This window comes from Heliconius melpomene, chromosome 12 (genome assembly GCF_056956725.1).
Source record: "Heliconius melpomene rosina isolate 202511_hmr_F chromosome 12, ASM5695672v1, whole genome shotgun sequence".
Lineage (NCBI taxonomy): Eukaryota > Metazoa > Arthropoda > Insecta > Lepidoptera > Nymphalidae > Heliconius > Heliconius melpomene.
The window spans coordinates 16,385,725-16,410,833 of NC_140400.1; the positions used below are offsets into that span (position 1 = coordinate 16,385,725).

The 25,109-nt window shown below is 34.4% G+C and overlaps 1 protein-coding gene across 2 annotated transcripts in view; it reads right to left on the minus strand.

Annotated features, from left to right (window-relative positions):
- Nucleotides 1-25,109, minus strand: part of retm (real-time) — a 52,756-nt gene that overhangs the window by 21,711 nt on the left and 5,936 nt on the right. For both annotated transcript variants that reach the window (XM_085193908.1, XM_085193909.1), the window contains exons 2-5: nt 18,349-18,498; nt 16,632-16,763; nt 10,158-10,287; nt 8,828-9,004 (exon numbers count right to left, since the gene is read on the minus strand). In XM_085193908.1, coding sequence (XP_085050034.1) covers nt 8,828-9,004; nt 10,158-10,287; nt 16,632-16,763; nt 18,349-18,498 — 589 coding nt within the window. The remainder of the gene's footprint in view (nt 1-8,827; nt 9,005-10,157; nt 10,288-16,631; nt 16,764-18,348; nt 18,499-25,109) is intronic.

A 25,109-nucleotide genomic window follows, 5' to 3' on the forward strand; every position in this document is an offset into this window, starting at 1 on the left:
AAGTACGGCCGGTGAGTCGCGGCCTACCTAAAGCTAACTGTAGATGACCGCGCAGATTTGATTATAGAATTTTCCTTACTTTTGCTTATTTTCTTCGAGTGTACAATGTGCAAAAGTTCAGAAAGCTTAATTTTAGAGCGGCCACGACTCGTCGACCGTACTGTGCATTAATTGCCAAGGGCACAAGATAACGTAGAATTAGAACGAGCGAAGATTACATTGAAATTATTTAAGAGAAATCCTAGGTATTCTTTGTAATTAGAATCGAAGTCATTCTTGTGAACGAGTCTTCAACCAGAAACAATCGTTTCTGAAAGTCAAACATAAGTCTAAATTTATTACTTACTTGAAAAATCAAATTAAAAAGTAAGGAGGGTGTCAATTCGATATATGTTTTATTTTTTATTCCTGATTCTTTTTTATGTTCAGATGCAGCACAAATCTTACAGGCGGTCCCATATTATATATGGCAATTAGTTTAGCAGTTCTAGGAAAATTAACTAAAACAAAGGAGAATATAACTATTTATGGCTGTTTATGTTTAAACATTTTCTTCAGTTACCATTCTGCAGCCAATGCAAAAATAACTACCACGGTTCATGAGATAGAGCCTGGCGACAGACAGACGGACTAACAGCGGGGTCTAGTAACATAGGAAAATACTTCAATGATTATGATTTTCCGTCTATAGAAACATTAATCTTGGTTCAAAGCCATTTTCTTACAATATCTTATCATAATTATGGGGCAGTACTATACATATATCATTGTCGTCAAAGCTATTTATTGCTGTGTTGGAAAATGTATTCAATAATATACATTGGCACTTTCAAGGGATCTACGTTATTGGTCATATTCTAAGTCATCTCAGATTCGCAGATGACATTGTCCTCCTAGCCGAAAGACCGAAACAACTAGAAATCATGTTAAACACGTTAGACATAGAAAGTAATAAAGTAGGATTGGAAATGAATGTAAGTAAAACAAAAATTATGACGAATAGCGCTAAAATACCCATTAAGAGTAAAGATTGTAACATAGAGTATGTTGGAAACTACATATATTTGGGCAAACAGGTATCAATTAAAAAAAGGAAATAATGAAGAAGAAATAGAAAGGAGAATAAATATAACTTGGAAGAAGTTTTGGTCACTCAAAGAAATTTTGAAAGGAGATTATTCCATTAATCTAAAGAAAACTGTATTTGACGTTTGTCTTCTACCTTGCCTATTGTATGCTAGCCAAACGTGGATTTTTACGAAAGACGTAAAACAAAAAATTCAGGTGACACAACGGGCTATGGAAAGAAGCATATTGAAAATAAGAAAAGTACATAAAATAAGAAACGAAGTCATTAGAAGTAGAACTAAGCTAACGGACGCGTTATCTCAAGCCCTAAAGTTTAAGTGGCGATGGGCAGGTCACATATCACGCTACTCTGACAAACGGTGGACCATACAAGCTACAAGCTGGAAAGGTCCTATAGGAAGGAGAAAGGTAGGCAGGCCAAAAAGACGGTGGGCTGATGACATTATAGATATTGCGGGATTAAATTGGACATCTGCGGCAAAAAATAGAGAGGAATGGAAGAGGATGGAGGAGGCCTTCACCCACACAGGGGTTCATATCCAAGAATTGGATAACTAAAAGTACTAACACTAGTATTAGAACATGAAATCTTTCATACTAACATTAATATAAGACTAACATCAACACTAAAATGTAAATATGTGGTTGTGAATAAAGGGCTTAATTATTATATTTTATTATTATTATACTATACATCTATATATATAAAATCGAAAGGTCACTCACTCATCACGAAATCTCAGAAACTACATGTGCTAGGAATCTGAAATTTTGCATAGGAGTTATTTATAAGACGTAGGTGCTCGCTAAGACGGGAATTTGTAATATTCGACTTCTAAGGGGTTGTTTTTGGGGTTGAAAGTTTGTATGAAACTTCGTTACTAATGACATTTGTCTTTGTCATTCGTTACTAAATGCTAGGAGTCTCAAATTTTGCATAGACGTCACTAGGACGTAGTCATGGAGACAGAAATTAATAATAACATAGTTCACGCGGGTGAAACCGCGAGCCGCTAGTATAATATAAAGTATAGCTACGGTCACTCTGAAACCACCTACATGTACTCTGAATGATAGATAATGGAATGTCATAATATTCGCAACACGTGTGTAAACTATACCTACTAATATTATAACGACGATGAATTTGTTTGGTTGTATGTGCTAATCTCAAGAACTACTGGTGCAAAAGGAGAAATTCTCTCGCTTTTCAAATTATTGCCAAGTTATTAGAAAGCAAAAATATTAAAATATGACTACAAAAAAGCAAAAATAAAGTTGGCAAACAATTCTAATAAAGGAAGCAGTAGCTCCAAAACGCCAGTCAAAGCCGCGGCGCCCACACACGGAGCTACTGTACATTCCTACAAAGTGGAGAAAATTATACATAAATGTATATCGTATATAATGTAATTGTCATATATATGGGGCGCAGTGGCAGGTTCGATTCCCACTTGGGGAAATAAAATATTAAATATTTTCATTTCTTCGCTCTAGTAATGAGTTGAGCCACTCAACACATAATGCCTCCAGAATTCGGCGGATATTGGAGAACATGAATAGTGATATATGACTGACTTTTCCGTTTTTCCACCCATTTAGAGACAGAGCGCATGTTTTGGGCGCAGCATATATATCAAAATTTGATTTTCGTAGCGCAGTGAAACAGCATATGTTGTTGAAAAACAATGATTGTGGATTCGTGTCACACTTGGTGGAATTAATTATTTTTATTTTCTCGCTCTCGCTTCCTAACCCTAATTTTGCAATGACATGGAGCATGTCTTTAACATAAATAAACATAAAAAAAATAAAACATAACACAAAAATAATAAACAAAAAGTATATTAATCATCCAAGTTACCCTTAAATATGTCTAACGTGCCCTCCGAAAGAGGAACGACAGTGGCGTGGACAAGAGGAACCCTAGAATGATCGCACAAACTAACATTACGACTAAATTATCCCACCTCGTAACTAACTCAGCCGCACTGGATCGCGAGTTGCAAGTACAGGCTTTAAAACGTTCATTGTCTCTATTATCATCATTGTCTCTTATTTTTAAGTCCGTGTTACTGAGGGCCACCTTCTTCTTCTTATCATCCTTCGTTTTGTGCCAGATACCGCTTTTACTTTGCATTTCGTTGTAAAATTTCGTTACAGATTTACTGCCAAAAAGAGAATATTTGTTTTTTTTCGGGGATGAATCGTTCAATTGCTGTTTACTTTTCGAAATATTAAGGTCCCACTTTTTCCTGTCACTGGGTCCTGTAGACTCTGACCTCTTTTGGTTGAAAAGTCGGCTCGAATCCATTTCCCTATTCGATAGAGCTGACTTACTACGACTTTTAATCAACTTTTGGGAAGACTGTTGTCTCAAAGCAAGATTGCTCGAGCCACTGCTTTTAGAAGTACCTGTAAGAAGGGCAGGATTAGGATAGGGAAGGATAGAAATTATGTAGAGGGATAACAGTGAAAATGAGGATTAAGGAAATGTACTATTTTTTTAAACTCCTAAAAATAGCAGGTCTTGAAACCGGCTTGGATTTAATCCACAATATTTTACTAAGCAATTAAACATCTTCTCATTTTTCGGCTCTTAATTTTAATACGTTAGTTATTATGAAGAAATTGTACCTTTGAGTATATTTATTTTTTATTAATTTTTAATCTTCACGCTGTATCCGGCATACGGCAGGGTAGACAAAGGGATCCTAGTGTTAAGATCTCTCGTTCCTCACGCACGTTGCGTGTTGAATGGCGAAACTCATCACCGCGCCTCAAATAAATAATAAGTAAATAAATAAAACGTTCATCTATTAACATTATTTTTTCAAAGTTATGTTAATTTACTATTTCAAACAGATGCAATAATTTAATTAAATTTTTACTGCTATAAATTAACTTATACCATTTTATATCAACTATTTGTTTAATAAAGCGTTGAAATGATTTTAAATTTGAGTCAAAAATTTAAATAATGAAGAAGAAAAAATCACTACGAAACATAGCGTGTCGAGTTGCAAAACTCAACGCCGTATCTTCATTTTCCCGAAATGAAAATACTCTAAATATTGATAGTTGATATAATAATGAACATACAAAACATAACAAAAGGTACCAAACAAGTAAAAAAAGTCGCGTTAAACACCCGTTGGCACACATAAGGGGATTAGGCGGGCGGGAGGCGGGTGAATAATGTAGCTATGCCTCGACTGAATATTACACGAGCTTAACGATAATAGCAATTTTAGGTTAATTTTGTGAAAAAGAAAATTTTATTTTTTAGGGGCGCATTTAATAAATTTAAATTTTTAGGCTTAGTTTTTATAAGTTTTTTACATTGTCTAAGCAGAAATGAAATAACTTCACGCTGTATCCCGCATATAGCAGGGCAGACAGGGCACACCAGCATGACATGAGCAGGGACAGAGGACACCTAGCATGAAAACACATGTCGTTCACAGTCAGAGGTTGTTCCGTTGCGCCACCAATTTACATGAATTAGTCATTTAAAGTTTACCTTGATTTTAAAAATATCATACAAGCGTGTAAATTAGCTTTACGCAAAAGTTGGTGATAAAATTAATAACGAGATTGGAAAATATGCATTTTTAACATATTTTGTATTTTCATTTAATAACAATAATTTGAGAACTCTAAATAAATACATGGTAAAGGTAAAAATTAAAAAAAAATAATCATCGAAGCCAATAGCGGTGTACATCCCTAACGGGCGACTGTAAACGTGACAGGTTGCGGGTTCAATTCCTACTCGAGTAAATTAAATATTTAATATTTTTATATGTAACTCAACACGTAATGCCTCAAGAATTAGGCAGAAAGTGGGTAACGTGTCTTAATGGGGCCTTGAATGTCTTATTAGTGACAAGACACTCTGGGCTCATATTAAGTGGTTACCAGGTTCCCTCTGCCTAAACTGCTATATGCGGGATACAGCATGTAGCTCAAATATAATAATAGACATAAATGGATTTCAGTAACACCGTTATGTAAAGATCTTTGAGAGGTATAAATCTTCGTCCCTGTAATCTCGCTGGCTGTGATCCAGCCAGATAAGCGGAATGAAGCAAATTTTTGAGCTGCGATCGCAGGATGCTGGCACTGAAACCTAGCACGTATGAATATTTATACCACGATATATTTACATAATGCCATATTTAGGTACTTGTATGAAAAACTGAGACTAAATGTAAGTTATAGATACTTTTATTTTTATTTCCTTTAAATTGAAAAGAATTGAAAAGAATTTTTCTTTTAAACTGAAAAATAAGAATTTGTTTTAAAAATATCTGTAGTGAATGCTGAAATAGAATATTATTCAAACATATATTATTAACAAAAGCTAAGGTCGTCGTGGAGCAGGGGCAAACAAAACGGAGGCAGACGCGCGAACCAAACTACTGGACTTAGAAAGTTGAAATTTGGCATCCAGGAGCACTATCGCAGGATAACGTTTCACATTTCAATCTGTTTCCCAAATATACGTACAAGAAAGATATCATAGAGTTTATATATTTTTTATGAATTTGTTGGCAAGAGAAACGTCAAATGCCTATGTTCTATTTAGTGGCAGAACCCAAGTGTATGAATCCACAATTTATCTAAAAATTATGTATTCCATACACTTTAATATTTCATTAAAGTACAATTTCCCAAAAGCATAACAACACACACTACAAAAGTAAATATTATTCGACGAGTCCACGGCGACCTCACAGAGACGCGCGGCGACAAGGGCTAAAACACCGCCTCTTTATTGAATTATGTGAAAGGCAGTCTGGAATTCAGGGAATAAATTTATTTTTCCCTATTATATGTTTTGGGAATTTTGTAAACTAATTTGCACAAACAAACAAGGTCAAACCACTTATTATTATGTGGTATTTAAAATTAATTTTAAAGTTAAAAAAACCTTGTGAAAATATGTATAAAAAGAACAACTACTTTTCTGTTATAAAATGTTGAAAATTCTGAAAATAAAGCAGTAATGGTACGTTATAAAATATCTCTCCACTACATATATTTATAATCAAATACTGTCAACAAGTTATAAACAACAGAACCCTACAATATACGGTACAACAGAAACAGTGGTCCTGAAAACGCAAGTGAAACTTCTGAAACCTACGCAAAGATAAATATTAATTCAGTCAACACCCGTAAATATCTTGGGCTACTTTGGAGACCCTTTGTATTCATTGCAATGGAAGTCTTACATGTTTAAACGACCCCTAGAAGTACCCACGTACCCTACATGTGGGAAGGGTCCTCTTAAAATAAATGGAAATTCTATATACATTTTTTTTCAGCTTCAAGCTGTATTCCGAATCGAACGCAACGCATTGCCTCGAAACCAGAGTGAAAAATTAAAATATCTTAATATTACATTTTAAAAATTCAAGCGAAATGTGTCCACACGCCTCAAATTATTTAAATATACTCGTATAGAAATAATAATAAATGTCATCTATTAAAAACTAGTAATAAGGAGACTCGTTGTCTACAAACAGAATTGTTTACGATCTAAGACGCCGCACCGTCTAGATTGATACTTAGGTAAAGAATATTAAGAGTAGGAACTTTATCGCCTTAATTTATGGCCCTTGGTCTTTTACAGATTCTAATAAATTGATATAGCCGATAAGGCTACGGTGACGTTACGGAGTGTCCGATTTATCTTTAATCTTAATTAATGAAATATTTAATATTTTCATTTCCTCGCTGCTAACCGCGGCGTTGAGTTCCGCCAATCGCCATCATCGAGAATTCGTAGGAAAGTGGAGAACGGAAGGTCTTGATGGGAACAGAGAGTCTTAACACTTGATTCCCAAATTCCCTTTGTATACACAGAACATATGCAGAATACAGCATGAAGCTAAAAAAAATGATCTTCCAATTTCCATCATGTTGTGTATCTTTGAGTTCCCCTATTTTTTTGCTAGGCAGAGGAAACCTAGTGTATTGTGAACCTTAGTACTGCGTTCCGCATTTTCAGGTTATTTTTTTTATAATTTTTAACATTTTTGTGTTACTTCACACTTAGGAAATCAAAATGCTTTTTGAGAAAAACTTGAACCTCCATATTTTTTCCTCAATAAGCATTCTCTTCTAACCTGCGCTTGCTTGCGATCTTGAGCCCTTTCCAAGAGCCGTGGGTTTAAATTCTGCTACGTTCTAATTTTCATATTTTCCAAAAAATAAAGTAATTTATATATTCGTTTAATTACGTTTAGTTTTATTGTAAGTATCTTTATGATCGAATTCTATACGTAAGTTCTTACTCATCAGTATCCAAGCTAACGTGTATTTCTGTTGAATCAGGTAATGTGCTAAATATAAATGCATACTTTGGTAACACTATAAACATTTTCCAAGACGTTACAATTTTCTGCTTGCTTTACAAATTGATATTTGAAATTTAACTTCAACGTGACGCAATTATAATTGTAGATTCGTTTCCATGATTTGACTTTTATTAATATAATGCACTAGTGGACCCGGACGCGGCTACGCCTGCTTCAACTATAAGAATATTTATTAAATATATTCATGAAATTATTTTCAATTTTCAATAGAATTAGTAAGAAAATATAAGCTTAAACAATCAAAAAGAATAATAAGTAGATACACATTATTAGAAAAAATTATCCGAGTTATTGAAATAAACCAACAAAAGGATTAAAAGTAACTAAAGGATAGGTATTCTTAATATTAGAAAAAGTACCTAAAGTTTTCCGTGCGTGCGTACATAGATATCGACTCTACGAAATAACTAAACATTTCTCTCTATTAAACAGGATAATTTTAGCGGGCAATATCAATTAAAATAAGAAGAGAACCAAAGTGTATTTTAAATTAATTATAAACAGCAATTAAAGTTCGAAAATGTATGAAAATTTATAAAACCGTCAACGTCATCTGCCCGTTCGCGTCGGATATACTGTGCCGCCCGAAGGCTAGGTCATTTGGAATCAGTGACATCTCCTTAATTATTTATTAGAATGTTATACAGTAAACTATAATTTCAATCTAGATAAAATGCTAAGAGTGACTATTATATTTATTTTCATAACGATGAATATATACCAAAATGTCGCGGTAACGGTTGCGTAGCGACGCGACGGTTGTTATTAACATGGCAGAATAAATTGCATGTCAAATTAGAATGTACTTTAAAATATATTAGTTTATATGTGTAATGTAATGTTATATAGCCTATAGCACTTCTGAAGAATGCAGCTTTCATACAAAACAAAAACAATGAAAATCGGACCAGTAGATCCAGAGATCTTAGCGTTCAAACAAACAAACAAACAAACAAACAAACAAACAAACAAACAAACAAACAAACAAACAAACAAACAAACAAACAAACTCTTCCGCTTTATTATATTAGTATAGATAGATTTTTTGTTTATTTGCCGAAACTACTATTAATTTATTTCGGTTGCGGATTTTATATTTTCGAGAGAGCTACTTTTTTAAGAACCTGTTAGCGACAATTTGTTGTTATTTTTTTTAACAAGGCTTAAATTATCCAAAACTCTTCTTACATCGGATTCGGTTACGGCAAAGGATACATTTTTATCTTCGAAATTCGATAGCTTCGGTTACGAATACAGAAAACAAATATTTAATGACAGAAAAACCAAGTATAATTACAGTGCTCTACAACAATATCTACAAAATAAAAAAGCACAGGACAAATACATACCTGGCTGAGAATGCTTTTTGGGTTCTGCAACGGGTCTGGGTGATAATGGTTCAGTTCCTCTTGACACCACTCTTCGTAACACGCGGTTGTTCCCAGCGTCTGTAGAACACCAGGGACGAAGATCCTTTACACCATCGGTGTGGACCTCTTTCATGAATACTTCGATCAGTTCTTTGCCTGCCGGAAAAGTATTAGATTTTTAGTCAAGTTTGGTCATTTTGATAATTAATTGGATTCGTCTTTGTCTTTTTGTTTAACTTAATATTAAGGGTAAAAATGAATATTATTTAAAGTCATCATAAGATCAAAGGGGCGAAAAGCCACGAATCTATGAAAGTGTTCTTTTCTGTGTTCTTTTAACACTAACTTACATTTTTATTACTAACGAGCTTGACGTGAACACTCTAAATTAGACACTTAATTCACCGTTAATGTACCTTTAAGTGTTTTTTTAGCTTCACGCTATTTTCCGTAAATAGGAGGATAGGCAGGTATGCTACTATTTGCGGGATTTGTGAAACCTTGTTTTAAGACACTCCTTTTTCCAGGCGTCGCTCAATTCTCGAGATATGAAATGTTCAGTGGCAGAAAATAGTACCGCCCTCGAACGAGAATCAAATCCACTAAAGGGGTTTATCATGTAAAATATTTATCGATCAATAATTAATAATCGACATTATCTTTACAATGATGCCGAATTTCCGCCATTTTGCAAGATTACGTCCTGGTTCCTAAGTCCATATTGTTCAAACAGGCCAGGAAAATACTCGGGTCCACTTCTACTACTATGTGTAGTAAGATGTCTTTCAGTTGAAAAGTGTAGAACGGAACAAGGGACTTATCATTAGGTCCTTCTTGTTTGCGAGGATAAAAACAGAAATGATGAGTGCTACTGTAGCGGGCGTGGTGGGAACTTGCCGATTAAACCGTTAAAATCGCTTCCAAGGGATTTTTTTCAGCTTTATGCCTCTGCCCCTATAACTGTAGGCAGAGAAAACCTAGTGTCGACTCTTGGTCCTCAATTCGATATTATGTTTATATTGAATTTCGTAACGTAGTTAAATAGTAAGGTAATACATCTAAAGTTAGTTAAATCTAAACTAGTAACTCCTTGCCTACAAAAAGCGCGATGGTTGTGGATTCGACTCCCACTCGGGAGAATGAATAGTTTTCATTTTATTTGGTAACAAGACAAAGCCCATCGTTAAAGTCTAACGGCGCTTAGGGAACAGATTGTCCTAACTCTATTCCGCCTTTTTATTTTAATGCTATGAAATTATTTTAATTTTGTTATATATACAGATATATCAAACAAACATATCTACTAAACCTTTAGCAATGTTAGCGGCGTATTGTTTCATGGCTATTTTCTCCACAGTACTCTCGAGGCCGAAGAAGTTCTTGACGTCGAGCAGAGCGCTTTGCTCGAAGCACGTCCATTCCGGATTCTCGGGATGTACCTAAATAAATATTTCACATTGGTATAGAAGAACAGAATATAGAACATTTGTTGTGTTTAAAATATCCAAATATATTCATATTTTTGGCTTTATATTGAGTGACGGAACTTCTTATTACCAGAGTCAGGAAATGAACATAATTGACTCGCTCGAGCGCAACCCGTACCTTCAACCATCGCGTGTACAGTCAGAGGCTGTGCCACTACGCTCTGAATACATACAATATGTATTTATATAGGTACTAACTGGAACGACAAGTAATTTGGCTTTATTAAATCCGATCAGCAAGATTCGGACAGGAATCAACGGACCACCGGGCACTGACTTCACGTAAACAAACATTCATTGAACAAGTGGGACAAAAGAGAAAATTTATATATTTGTCCATTCCACTCGATGAAATCATCAGAAATAGTTAGTAGTAGTAGTAGTTTTACTATTTCTTTCTAATAATTTTCTTCATGTTATGTTACAATTAAAGCCATCGTGGCGCAGTGGCAGAGCATATGACTCGTATACGCTTCAGTTGTGGGTTCGATCCCTCCGGGAAAATAAATTATTTTCATTTCATAGCTCTCATTGATATATTACGGACAAAGATCGGCGTATAGTTCGGCCATAAATACGCAATATTAAAAAAAATAAAGACAGAAAGTGGTGAACGTAGTGCCTTAACATTTGACAGTAGGTTCCCTCTGCCTTTCCAGCGGGATACAGCTTGAAGCTACAATAAAAATTAAATAACAGATAGAGAGTAGGTATTTATTGAAACAATTTTGGCACACTACCTAAAATATGGCTCAGTTTCCTTTTAGAGCAAAACAATAATCCTAGCCATAAATGAATTGAAACAACGATAACCTACTGATAAGTTGTACATATATTTATCGATTAGGCCCAATTAGCATTTGCATGTCAGTCGTGAGTATCGACATGTGTTGTTAGATTTATTCAATAATCATCTCTAATATAAAGCAAAAGGATTTACATTTGCTTTAATGATATTGGATGTATTGTTGAATGCAATAATCATTGTTTCCTTTAGAATATAATAGGTTCATTCGTCGCTGATACAAGGCCGTGAGTCTTCAATAAATAAGGTAGCTTAGTTTCTCTTGATCTTTTAAAAAAAAAACATGTTAAATATGTCAATTATCCGAAAATACTATTTACAAATTTCAATTGTGTCTTCTGCAAAATTTAAAAAAGTTATTATTTGATAGTCAAAACCTTAATAATCTCAAAATTCACGATGTGGTTAGACCAATTACAGAATTGTATTTAAGATACTATAAAATATATACTCGTATCAGATGAGAAAAAAATATCTACTTGAAAAATAAATTCTTCTTATAAATAGTATTTACATAATACATGATTGCGTCAAACAAAGAAATGAAATACAAGCAATTGTAACCAACTGATTCATATAAACTATTTATAAATGATCACATAATAAAACAATATAATTTAAGTTTTAAAAATCTTATTTTTATAAACTTAAGAAATATGTGACTAACTGATTCAATAAAGCTAAGCATTAGGCAACAATTGACGTATAAAATTGTATTTTTATAAATAACTAGTGGGCCCGGACGCGGCTACGCCCGCGAAAATATAAACCTAAATAATTAAAATAAGTTAAAAAAAAATAATAAGTGGAGATTTATTATTGAAAAAATATCTGAGTAACCGAAATGAACAAACAAAAGAAGTAAAAGTAACTAAAGGAAATTCTTAATATTAGAAAAAGTACCTAAAGTTTGCCGTGCGCGCGTAGTAAACATTTTTCTATATTAAATAATTATTCATTTTTGCGAACAATATTAAATAAAATCTCAAATGATTAAAATTACGATATTTTAAGTGTATAACATCGGTATGGATAACCGAACTGAGATAAATTAATTATAAGCAGCAAATAATTACATAAAAAATAATAGTAATTCGGAAATATATAAAAATTTACAAAATCATCAAAGTCTGCCCGTTCGCGTCGGTCATACTATACCACTCGTAGGCTAGGTCATTTGGAATCAGTGACATCTTAATTATTTATTAGAATGTTATACAGTAAACTATAATTTCCATCTAGATGAAATGTTAAAAGTGACTATTATATTTATTTTCATAAGGATGAATATCAAATTATAGAAATCATCTAATTTTTGTTAATGTATACAAATCTATATCGGCGCGCGTCATATATGCATTAAGCAAACTCACTTTGGGTGACGTTTTCTTAAAACAGCAAACTTTGCAAGCCGTTGCTTAGCAACGCGTAGCGACGATTGTTATTAACATGGCGGAATAAATTGCTTGTCAAATTAATTATTTTAATATTTTGGTATATATCGAAAATATTACAAATATGAGAAAAAAAAAGTATCCTATGTTCATCCCGGGACCCTCAAGTATCTCTATATGAGTATTTTATCACAATTAAATTAGCGACTTGGCCCTGATTGCGTAAAAGACAGACAGACAGACAGACAGACAGACAGACAGACAGAGTTACTTTCGAATTTATAATATAGGTATGGATTCCATACTGAATGAATATAATTCTATTTGAATATTTGATATTAATATCAGCTTGATATCTCCATATAAATGGTCTTTACAAACGGACAAAAAAAATTATCCTATAAGGGTTCCGCGTTTGCTTATGAGGTACGGAACCCTAAAAAAAATAGAACAAAACGAAGTCCATTTCTATTAATAAAAAATACCGGAAATACATAAAGTCAATAAGCTTCACCTTCTATCTGAAATGACGCTTCTTAGAAAGTGGCAAAAATGAAAACACTGATACCGCCGAATCAACCACTTCCGCTCCTAAATCGTGCCAGGGTTACGTTTTACGAGTTACGGCGCATCTTACGAACATACAGTATGCTATCGAGTGTAAGATAAACACACGATAAAGATAAATGCTCCAAATATTTACATCATTAAACGTGAATGATATACATATATGTACCTACGGGCATATCTGTATATATTTTTATCTTTGACACATTAATGCTAATTTATTAACAGATATCGTAAATATTTCAGTCCGCCTGAGTTCAAAACATTGCGTGTTAAATAACGGAACTCAACACTGAGATCTCTCATCAGAGAGTTTAGTCATAACCTCAAATTGGCAACCCACAACTATCAAGTGAATTTTATTGTTTACATCTTACAATAACGATCATAAAAATAAAAAAAGATTATAGCAAAACTAACAAAAAAAATAAACCAAATAAAATACAAATAACTAAAGTACTTAAGTTACTTGTATTTTATTTTAATGTTATTTTTAGAGGTATAAAAATATTTTATAAACACATTTCGCGCATTTTTTTCATACAGCTCGAAGTCTACGATCGGATTGCAAGTCCTATGCACCGTTCTGAGCTACTCACCTTGCTGTATAACGATGGACATTGTATATCCATGAAATGCTAAGTAGATCTTTCAGCTTCATGCTGTATCCCGCAAATAGCAGGGTAGCGACAGGAACGCTAAGATACTTCCCGAGGCATGGCGTGTTGAGAGACGGAACTCACCGCCGCGTTTAGCCTCGTTACCAGAAGGAGGAAATTAATGAAATATAAAATGTTTGGACCCACAACCGTTGCATTTTAAGAAACTCCTGCGCCACATAAGTCTCTCTCTCTACTAAGTAAATTAAGTTGTCAATTCTCTTAAATATATTAGCTACATTTACGAATATGTACATCCATGCCCGGTACTAGCGTGAACGGCACCACCTCGCGTCATAAGTCACGGCTTTGACGAAAGTTGATCTAGATAATCTGATCAAAACGGCTAACTAAGCGAAGTACTTTAAATTAGAAGCCATAGCAAAGGTACTATTACATTACAAGATTATTCTAAATTATTTGTGAAGTTTAGTACCTTACAGCACGACGACTTCATTTTTTAACCATTGGTACCAGAACGGGAAGAGTCTACGTACCTATAACCGCCAAATTTAGTAGATTGATTGGAGTATTTCAAGTCCCCTCATACGATCCCCTTTATTCATCGGATGATTCATAAATAACGAAACCTATTTTATCCTAATTTAGTTTTTTTAATCTCTTTTATATTCAGTACTAAGGTCTCCTATATTCTTGAATATTTACGCCTAAGATAGTATACTTAAGGAACTATAACAAATCACTAACACTAATAAAGTAAAAATAGTAGTGAAGCAAAGTGAACCCAGTCTGGCTGTATTTGCCAATATTCTTCAAGAATCTATTCTTTTCGGAAAATTCACAATTTCTCAAATACATGCTGACCCACTGAAAATCGCTGGACATACTCGTACCTGCAGGTAAAATGGATAGCTAGTACTCCCCTACCTATAGACAACCGTTGCACGTTAGTCCGTCGTCCGTGTTACATTGCATAAAGAAGTATAAAGAGAGGATAATTCTAGATAAACTTATGAGCCGATAAATTTAAGATGCAGGCTAAGGTAACCTTTAGCTTTTTCAATAAAAACAAAAATAGATAGTGCAAAATCGATTAACCACTATTCAACAATAGATAAGCGATAAAAAAAAGTTACAAAAGAGCTTCGCGTTTTTTCAATCATCGCAGGGTACGTAGAAAAACGCCGTTGAGGTGCATGGAAGATGCCAATGAAGAGAAAACATGATTAAGACACTCTGCTTCCGACTTTCCACTTCTTACTCTTATTTTCGAGACGTTGCTTCGACCTCGACTTAATCTTAATGAAATCGTTTATCAAACGACTCTTCATCCGCCTACTTGTTTACCCTACAAATAAGTTTAGAGTATTTCTTAATTTAAATGCTTTGTTCCTTTAAATATAAAGTAATACTGTCCATTTCTAAGAAAAATCAGAAGTTGAAAAAGTTTTAAGACAAAGCGCGACGTTGAGCTCCACCACCTTAATAATTCGGCGGAACCAGGGAATGGAAGTGTCTTAATTGGGAAAGGATTGTCTTTTTACTAGGTTCTCTCAGCCTACCCTGCTAAGTGCGGGATACAGGGTGAAACTAAAATAAATACTAAAGTAAAAAAGCCTACTACTGAAAATCACGCTCAAAAAAGCATGAAATATGAACATATTCTCACCTGAAATTGTTACGTATGAACTATTCAATATATTTACCATCAATTCAATAAATAGCATACACGTAATATATTTAATACACATTCATTGTCATTTTCAGAAGACAGTCGCGGTCGTGTACTTATTTTACTATCCCCTGTTAGAATTAGGGCAGAGGTCCTCTAGAGGGCTACATATTCATTTCAATATAACGTCACATAGCCTATAACCATCGGACAACGGAGACGCTTCCAATAATACCTCATATATCAAACTATAAAAAAATCTTTTAGAAGCTACAAGGGAACAGGAGAACATACATACATACCCGTCAAAAATATAACCTTCCTTATTGCTTCGCCATAGTAGGGTGAAAGACTATACTTCTGTTTATAATACGGTATATAGCATTGAATAAAACAACATCTGCCGACAGCCAGATAAACTAAACATGGATAAGAACCCGGATAATCCTGTATGTTAGACGTATTTCCTAGAATAAGTTATTTGAAAGCTTTCCAGACTCGGACGCTTACGTCACGACCTTAGCGAGGTGTTTTGGCAGAAGCGAATATTTGTTTTATATTAAGCTTTGTTTCGGTTTACCTCATTGCGCGCATGTTTCATGTTAGACAGGTTGCTCGTGATGGCGGAATTTATAGCGAATATGTTTGTATTTTTAATACATTGGTCTGTAAGTAAATTCATTCTTTTAAAAATCCAATTAAATAATATTCTATTAGAATAGCATCAACGTCATAAAATATAGTAAAAGTATTGTTACTTACTTACAAAATTAACAAAAGAAACCAATGAATGGTGTGGTTAATAAACTTTCGAGCTATGCTATATATTATTAGTAGTAAAGTATTTCTTTGAGTATTTCGATTTTATTTTTTCATGAACCCTTTGTTCCGAAAACTTTAGAGCAGTCCGTAAAAGGTCAAAATGCAGGTCAAAAAAGTTTTTATAACCAAATGTCACGCGATAAATTCTTTAAAAACAGTTTCATATAGCCATTAAGTCAGGTTGGATCGTTTTGGCCCAATCTATAGCGATATTTCCTATTGAACAAATTTACAACATCGTTAAAAAACTAATCAAACATCTTGTTTTAATTAGTGACTCTACTACTTATACTACATTAATATAGGTAAATCAACCTTATAAAATACCCTTATAATAATAACCTTATAAAAACAACCTTATAAAACTCTTCAAAAATTGTTTGAAAAATTGATCAATGAATAAACCATTTACTTACATAATATCTACATTTCTCGATCACAGACACTCTCGCAGCAAAAGTTTCGTTAGTCGCTTCGATTTCCAGCACTCTATTCTTGAGGTCCAAGTGGTTCTTCTGGATGAAGTAGATGTAGTCAACTCCAATCATCTGTAACAAACGATATGGGAGTATACTGGTTGCTTACCGCCCGCGGCTTTGCTCGCTTAAGCTAATTGTTTTATTATAGTCTAATTATACAAAATCTTTACATTAATTGTAGTCTATGTATTTTCTGATATATATCTACTCTATATTACTGTAAAGTTTCATCTATGTCTGTTCAGTACTTTTTGCGTAAAAGAGGAACAAACAGCCGTTCATAGCCAGATATAATAAAATCTATAAAAGTCTAGTGCCTAGTAGCTCAATATAGCCTTCCTTAATAAATGGACTATCAAATAATAATAAAAAAACATTTTGCATATTACGGCATTTAACCAAACAAACTGTCTTCTCTAATCTGTTTGGATTTGGCCGAAATCTATACCGCTTGCGTTTTGTCATCCAGCTTGTTGGAAAGTGGAAACTAGAGAGATTTATTAATAGCTCTGCGCTCCGGTAACGAGATCGCAGCGTTCAACTCCACCAGTCAATACGCAATGTCTTTAAAAGTGAGGTGAAAAATGGAGAACGAATTGTATGAACACTAGGTTGCCTCTGCCAACCCTGCTGTATGCGCAGTACAGCATGAAAGTAATTTATTTAAATGTTTAATTTCATCAATAACGTAAGCCCTACCTTGCATCCCCGCCTCGTTAGTAAGGAAAATGTAACATGTCTCACGTGATACGCCTACTTGATGAACTTTAATCAGGTCGTCTAACGTTATTATATGCAGGTATACTGTTTAGTCCTCAAGGGCGAGGTAATACGTGTATCTATGTTTTTTTTTAGTTTCAGAGAATTTAATATTTTCATTTCTTAACACTAGGTTCCTCTGCCTACCCTGCTATTGAGGGATACGGGAAGCGGGAAGGTAAAAATATAAAATAAAAACAAATTATAATAAATCCAAGAATTTAACCTGCTATATGTACCTACCTACGTTATTTAGACGCTTTACTTGTATTTCGCTTTAACGAATCAATTTACGTACATTATATGTATGGCCTTTTAAAAAAACAATGAGTTAACAAAACAATTGGTCATTTACAATACTTCACATAAACGACGATTACAATTTGTAATAATATTAACACAGACATTTGCATATTTGCCAATCAAAATAATTCTGCTCCATTGTAAAAACATTTATATTTTTTTGTTTAGTTGTACTTTTATATCCCGCATATAGCAAGGTACGCAGAGGGAACCTCGCGTTAACACACTCTGTTCTCCACACACCGCTCAATGTCCAGATGTATCCCGCATATAGCAGGTTAGACAGAGGGAACCTAGTGTTAAGACACCCCACCCCCACTTTCCGCCGAATCTTCGGATCATTGCGTGTTGAGTAGCGAAACTCAAAGACCAGTTCCATAATTTTCGCAATTAAAACTTAAATTGAATGAAACCATTTTAACTAATTATTTAGTAGTAGTCTCCTGGGTGCATAAGTATTGACAACAAGTATTTAAGGCACTTAACGAAACCAAGGTTTCAATAACCGTACTTACAAAATTAATGAAAATCAATTTATACTAGATGTAACCATTAAAAATAAATGAATACCAGTCATAATATATTTTTTTACCTTTTTCAACAAATAAGGCGCGTCCACATTGAGCTGGCAGCGTCTAGTGGTGTGCCGCTGGGAGTCGTCCGCCGACCAACTGTCTTCCGTTATCACGCACTCTATCACCACCGGTATCTGGGGGCAGCTTGGGAACCGCCTTTCATACGCCTGGTGATAAAGGGGTTACTATATTAATACTAATGCTTATTATTAAAGAAAAAGGACGAAAACGGGGTGTTGAGTGCGCCACTCGACGCGCACCGAAATATGCACTGTGTAGCTAATTTTTAATTAAAATAGAACTTTTGTCTTGCCGTCTTAGCATGTGTGTTGGTGTGTATGAAATCTGGCAAACTCAATTAGAATCATTTTCCAGGAAATCTACATTACAACTTCAGTTCTGACGACAATGAAATTTGTTAAAATTAAATATTGTTGTTAATCCGAAGTGGCCGCCGCAACAAAATGGCCAATAACAAATTTTTGTACAGCCCGCCTAATATGGGTATTAAATGAAAGAACTTGATTTGTAAAATTATTACAATGAAAAAAAACATCTAGGAAAGCTCTCTTTGTTTTTGTAAAGATCTGTTAAAATTTCAACTGTCTAACAATCGCAGTTCATGAGATCTCGGTGACAGAGAGACAGACAGACGGGCAGCAGTCTCATTTCTTAACACGGAACCCTAAAAAAGAACATCTAGAATAGCATATACCACATCGTTCACAAAACTATTTCAGAGTACAAAGCTTCCGACCGCAACGTGAATAGTTTACCGAAACAACGTTTATTGACGTGGATGTAGCAACATCGCTCGCATACTACACACACAGTCGCTACTCGCTGTTGCTACACTCAAATATTCATTTTCCTAAATGATGAAAATTTCTCGTCGTTACATGGAGTGGAGATGGATTAAAACCTCTTTATTTAAGTAGTGTATCTTAATAAGCGGTATATACCTATTACCTATAGCCGGCCAGGATATGTAAACACGACGCGACAGGTTGTACGATTCCCAATTGAGGAAATCAAGTATTTATTCTGGTTGACTGAACTTTAGCTTTCAATGTATGGATATTGTCCTTGTGTTGATAAGAAAAAATTAGAGTTTTTTTATTGCTTTCAAGAGCACTATAGGACCACAAAAGCTACTCTACTATAAATACCTATACGTTTTTTAGACAGAACACTCTCCCTCGCAACCTTCTACCGCTATTTGGCAAGCGACCTCGCCGGCGCGGATATGAAATCCGAATTGAGCAATCTTAGCGCAAACCGCATCCACGTAAACGCTTGTTAAGTGGCTAAGCATTCCGATACCTTATCGATATTACGTTTTTCTACTTATATTTGTATTGGATAACCTAAGATCAGTAGGGTATCTGTAAACGTGACGGTTGTGAGTTCGATCCCACTCGGCAGAATGGGTTATTTTAATTCCCCCGCACTGGTAACACGACAAAGCACGGCGTGGAATTCCGCCACTCGATAAGTTGTCTAGAAGTTTCGGCGAAAAGTGAGAAAAGAATCTTTACGAGAAGAAGAAAAGGGACTTTGCGCCCAATTTTTGGTGGAACTTAATTACGCATTTTGACTATCAGAACAATAAAATTTAAAACTGCACTTCCCATTATGATACTTTGTTTCCCATTTTCCGCCGAATTCTTGAGGCATTACGTGTTTAGTAGCGGAACTCGACGCCGAGCTTTGCCTCGTTAACAGATCGAAGAAGGTAAAATATTAAATATTTCATTTCTCCAAGTGGGAATTAAACTCACAACGCTTGCACTCCTGCGTACGACTGTCGCAAGTATTTTATACTATAACTATAATTATTTAATTGGAAATGCAATAGATACACGAGCCAAGTTATAATTGCTTATATATACATATTGAATCATATAAAATATCGATTTAACTTCTTATTTTCCGCTTAAGCGACTAGTGTGTCGGATAGTACTACACGTGCGGGGACTCGGATACTCTTCATGTAAAATAGCTTTATCTAACAATAAGAATTAATTAAGCATAATTAATTATTAAAAAGTATCTTATGTCACGCAAGGATTGTAGATTCAATTCCAATTTCTAAACATATTTGGGGGAAAATGGAAAATGGAGTGCCTTAAAGTAGGTTCCTCTTCTCTGTAGATAAAACTCAAATACATTTTACAATAACATACATACGTACATACAATAATTGATGAATACGTAAGTAATGGAATGTGCTAAACACCGAGAGCTCCGTCAGACCCGACCTTGGCATTGGCAGGCCAGTGAGCCGGTTTTGTTGATGTTTACTTTGTAAGACGCTCAGCTATTGGGTATAGTATTTTAAAGATATTGTATAAATATTTCGTTTAGGCGGTTACTACTATGTATTTGTATTTATATATTTTTTTATTTGACATAACTAAGGAGTACCTAGCGATACCTCAGTTGACCTTTGGGGAAACAGTATCCATAAGACGTAGAGACCGTCACCGAGGAGGATACCGGGGGCATATATGCATAGGTGGTTGACAGTGGAAGAAGCGAGGGTGTGCAGAGACCGTAGCTTACATATATTAATGAATACAAAATACAAACCAATAGTAACAAACATGTTCGTCACGCATTAAACGACACAATTATATAGTGTGTGGGTTACTGGGTACCTTAAAATGGGGGAGAAAGTGACAGGAAGTGCGTCATCGTTTGCGTGAGAGGAAATTTAAATTGCTCTTAATTTAAAGGTCTTTTAATTTATTTAGGTATTTTAATCGTTCTTAAAACGATTATTTTACTAATTATCCGAGATTATTTAACATGTACCTACACTAAATATATTTTTCAAATCAACCTGAGTGAACTTAGTGATAATTGAAACCGTTCTTACTTTTTTTGAAAACGTATAAAAAAATAACGTAGCAGAAATTGAACCCACGCCTCTTAGAAACCGTCCAAGCGCTCTGACCACTAAGCCATACCTTCTCATCAAGCTACGTCGAAATTCTTATATACTAGCTACAACTTATTTATGTTGTTACCATTAGTTATACTTATGCTAACAACATAAATAAATTGTAGCTGGCAGGGAATTAAGCATTCCGTTCCGTTTCGTGGTTTCGTGGCGGTACTGAAAGCTTTTTTTATTTTATAAGTATACACTTTTTTGTTAGTATTCTCTTCTTAATTTTCTAGTAGCGTTGACTCATGGTAAATCTATCAGATCCGTATGTCCACGCATAGATACACATATTAAACAATAATGTTGTACGTCAAACTTTAGTACGAATATGAACATTTCTTAAAACAATGTATTCATTATTTCTCAAAAGGAACCCCTTCACTGGGGTGGCTCCATTGGAAATCAATACCACGAGTCCGTTACATTGTTTGTAATAGCAATAGCATTTATCTATTCAGAACAAATAAATGAATAACCTACTTGTGAATATGAAATTGTTTAGCTACACGTTTTATTTTGCATACAATAAAGTAAGCAGAGAGATCTAGTGTCGGGACACTATTCTCCACTTTCTGTTAGATTTTAAGATATTTTAGTCTGTTGACTTGCGGCACTCAACGTCGTATTTTACCAAAATAATAATAATAAAAATAATTAAAACTCAACACTGCACGTTGTCTTGTTTCTTAAACATATTACAAAAAAAAAATAAAAAATCATCATTCATATAAAATAAAACAAAATCCAATTGCAATAATACCTGCCTACTGATGTCTACAAATAATGTAAAACGCTTATCTGTGGCCTGTGAGGCTTCTCGGCAACGGCGGCCGTCATATAACCACAAAATAAGTATTATTGTTACAAATAACCTCGGTTTTTTGTTCAGATTTACACTGTGCACCCGCAATGTGCAGATAGGCAGAGGGAACCTGGGAACCTAGATTTAAGATACTCCGTTCCCATTAAAATCACCACTTTCCGCCGAATTCTAGAGCCGTTGCGTTGAGTGGCGAACTAAGCGGCTAAGCTGCGGGCTTTGCCCCGACACCAGAACGAAAAAAATATACATATTAAATATTTCATTTTCTCGAGTGGGAATCGAACTCACAACCTGACCCGTTAACAGTCACACGCCAGTGCATCTACGCGACTACTGGCGTCTTTTTTACATCGGAAAATCTATATTTGTATATAAAACATTTCGTGGCTGAGTGACTGACAGAGACTGCACAAACAAAACATAATGACCAATCAATCTGTTGTGGTGTTGTGGCTTTTGGTGGAGGCCGATCATTTCAGTCAATTAATAACTTAATTACGAAAACTACCGGATCTAAAAGACACTGACGATTGAAGCCTGTGATATAAAACTACACAAAATTTTCAAATAAGTGCGAGGCACCTCTGACCGCGGGTGCCTTCAGTGCTTTACGTGGAAACAATTAACGTGATGTAATAATGCCTATAGCCTTCCTCTATAAATGAACACATCCAACATAAAAAAAAAACAAATTGGAACCATTAGAACCAGAATATGAGCTTCGACGTCGTAGTGGTTGGTTCAGAGAAAAATTCTGATTAAAGTTGGAATATTTTTATTTGTTGTTCGGTATTATTTGTCATTTCCATGCACCAATAACACGAAGCGCGTCACGGAGAGTCACAAATTCAAATGGACGGTGGAGGGCAGAGTATCTTAATACTAGATCCCTTCTGCATACCGTGATACCGGGAAAAACATATAAATTAAAAAAAACTATTTTAAACAAGTAGCAGTCGATCTACATGGTATCGAAAGGATATTCGATTTTTTTTTAAATTAAAAATATATCAATCAGCCAATATTCATAGAATATATCTTTACGCTTAAATTCATTAAAGAAGAAGGAAGTAGTAAATGCGGCAATTTAAACAAGGACACAATATATATATATTAATATTTATATTTAATGAAAAAAACGTTTTTTTTTTCAAATTTCAAAGATTAAATAATTTGGTACAGGCAGTTTACATGGTAGATTATTATTATAAAAAGAAAAGAAAGAAAAAAGTCGCCAAAAGCGAGTCAGACTTGTGTCGGCCAATGAAAGGTTTCTTCGTAGGTGTCTTGATTGACGTTACTACGATATAATTGGAACAGCGTTGTTGTATAAGAATTTAAATGTTTGCGCATTTAAATCATATTTTATCTACGCTGTATCCTCTGCATAAATAGGGCAGGCACAGAGGGAACCTATTGTAAAGACATTTCATAATTCACGCTCCGAAATTACATTTTGAGTGATGGAACTCCTGGTAAGAACATGGCCACATAAGACATATAGGTCTGAGATCCTGCCACAACCCACAGTATATCTTTATAATATACCAACAATATGTCCATCCATCTACACTAGTCAATACATCATCGCTCCCTTGGGCGTTTAGTGGCTTGTTTACTTGATGGATGGGAGATAACAGTTTTAAATATTTTATGTAAAAATGTCGGCATCTGAACTAATGATTTTATAATTAACTAACTTCACGTTGTATACATAACGTGCCTTTTTCCGTTTCGCTCAAAACGAGAGCTTTAAGAGTGGTTTTCATTTTTTTAAAGGACGTGCTATTTTTTTAGGATAGCATTTTTCTAGACGTTTGATAGTGTTTGCGTTTTTTTTAGGTATAATTGTCACTTTAATAAATAATTTAATACTTCCATTTTCCGTTCTAAACGTCTGCTCATGTAATGTATACCGCACATAACAGAGTAGGCAAAAAGGAAACCTGGAAACCTAGTGTTAGGATACTCGGTTTCTATTAAGTCAAATAATATTTTTTCAATGTTCTATAAATATTTTCCCAATTTCGTCGTAGCTAAACGTGAGCAGAGTGCTTGAACAAACCGTTCAGCCAAGAGGCACCGAGGTTCAAATACTGCTACGTTCAAATTTTTATACGTCTGCTAAAAAAATATTTCTGTTTCCAAATGTGAAATAACACTTTATAAATATAAAAAAAAATTGTATACCGTGTAACCGTTCGTAACTCTATATCCAGTATTAAAAATTCACAATTTTATATGTTATCTATCTATACATACCGAGATAAACTAACACACCGTTTGACCCGTTATCAGTTCCTGTTATTTCAGTTTCGGTGTCAAACACTAATTGTGATAAGATTGAGTTTGCGTGTCCCGCGAACGTAGTGCCTACTAAAATGAGGTTAAAATATAGCATTTCCCTTCACTAAAACTACTGAACGTTTTTTATTAGGGCAACGACTTTTGCAGGTGCTAAAATTACTTGGCCTTCCTTTTTGTTGTGATTCGACCACCTATATGTACTTTAAGCATACTGGGTACACAGAAAATAACTAAATATATCACATTTCTATTTAAAAATATTTAAAAAGCCAGTATGCAACTATACTAATAGAGCCGTAATGTAGAAATCTTATTAAGTAATAATTAATATAGCTTAAAAACAATAATATAAACAAAACGCCGTCGCAATAAGCTTCATATTTGTACCATATTTGTTATTCAAGTCAGCACAAGCACAACAAAGAATCTCGCGGAGCAATCTCTTTAAAAATGTTATAAATATCTAAACTTTGATCTTTCAGGTAGATAACATACGACTGCATGATGAACGACGACAAGACGAACGATGTTGTTAAATCTTGCCTCTTAAAATGTCACTTTAAAAGTATACGAAAAGACCTATTTACGAACATTGATTGCGTCTGCTTTAAAGTTTCAAATGTCTCATATAAAACTTTAACCTGCTATTGTTTCATAGGAAACTGTCAATAGATGCCAACGGCCCCTGATTGAAC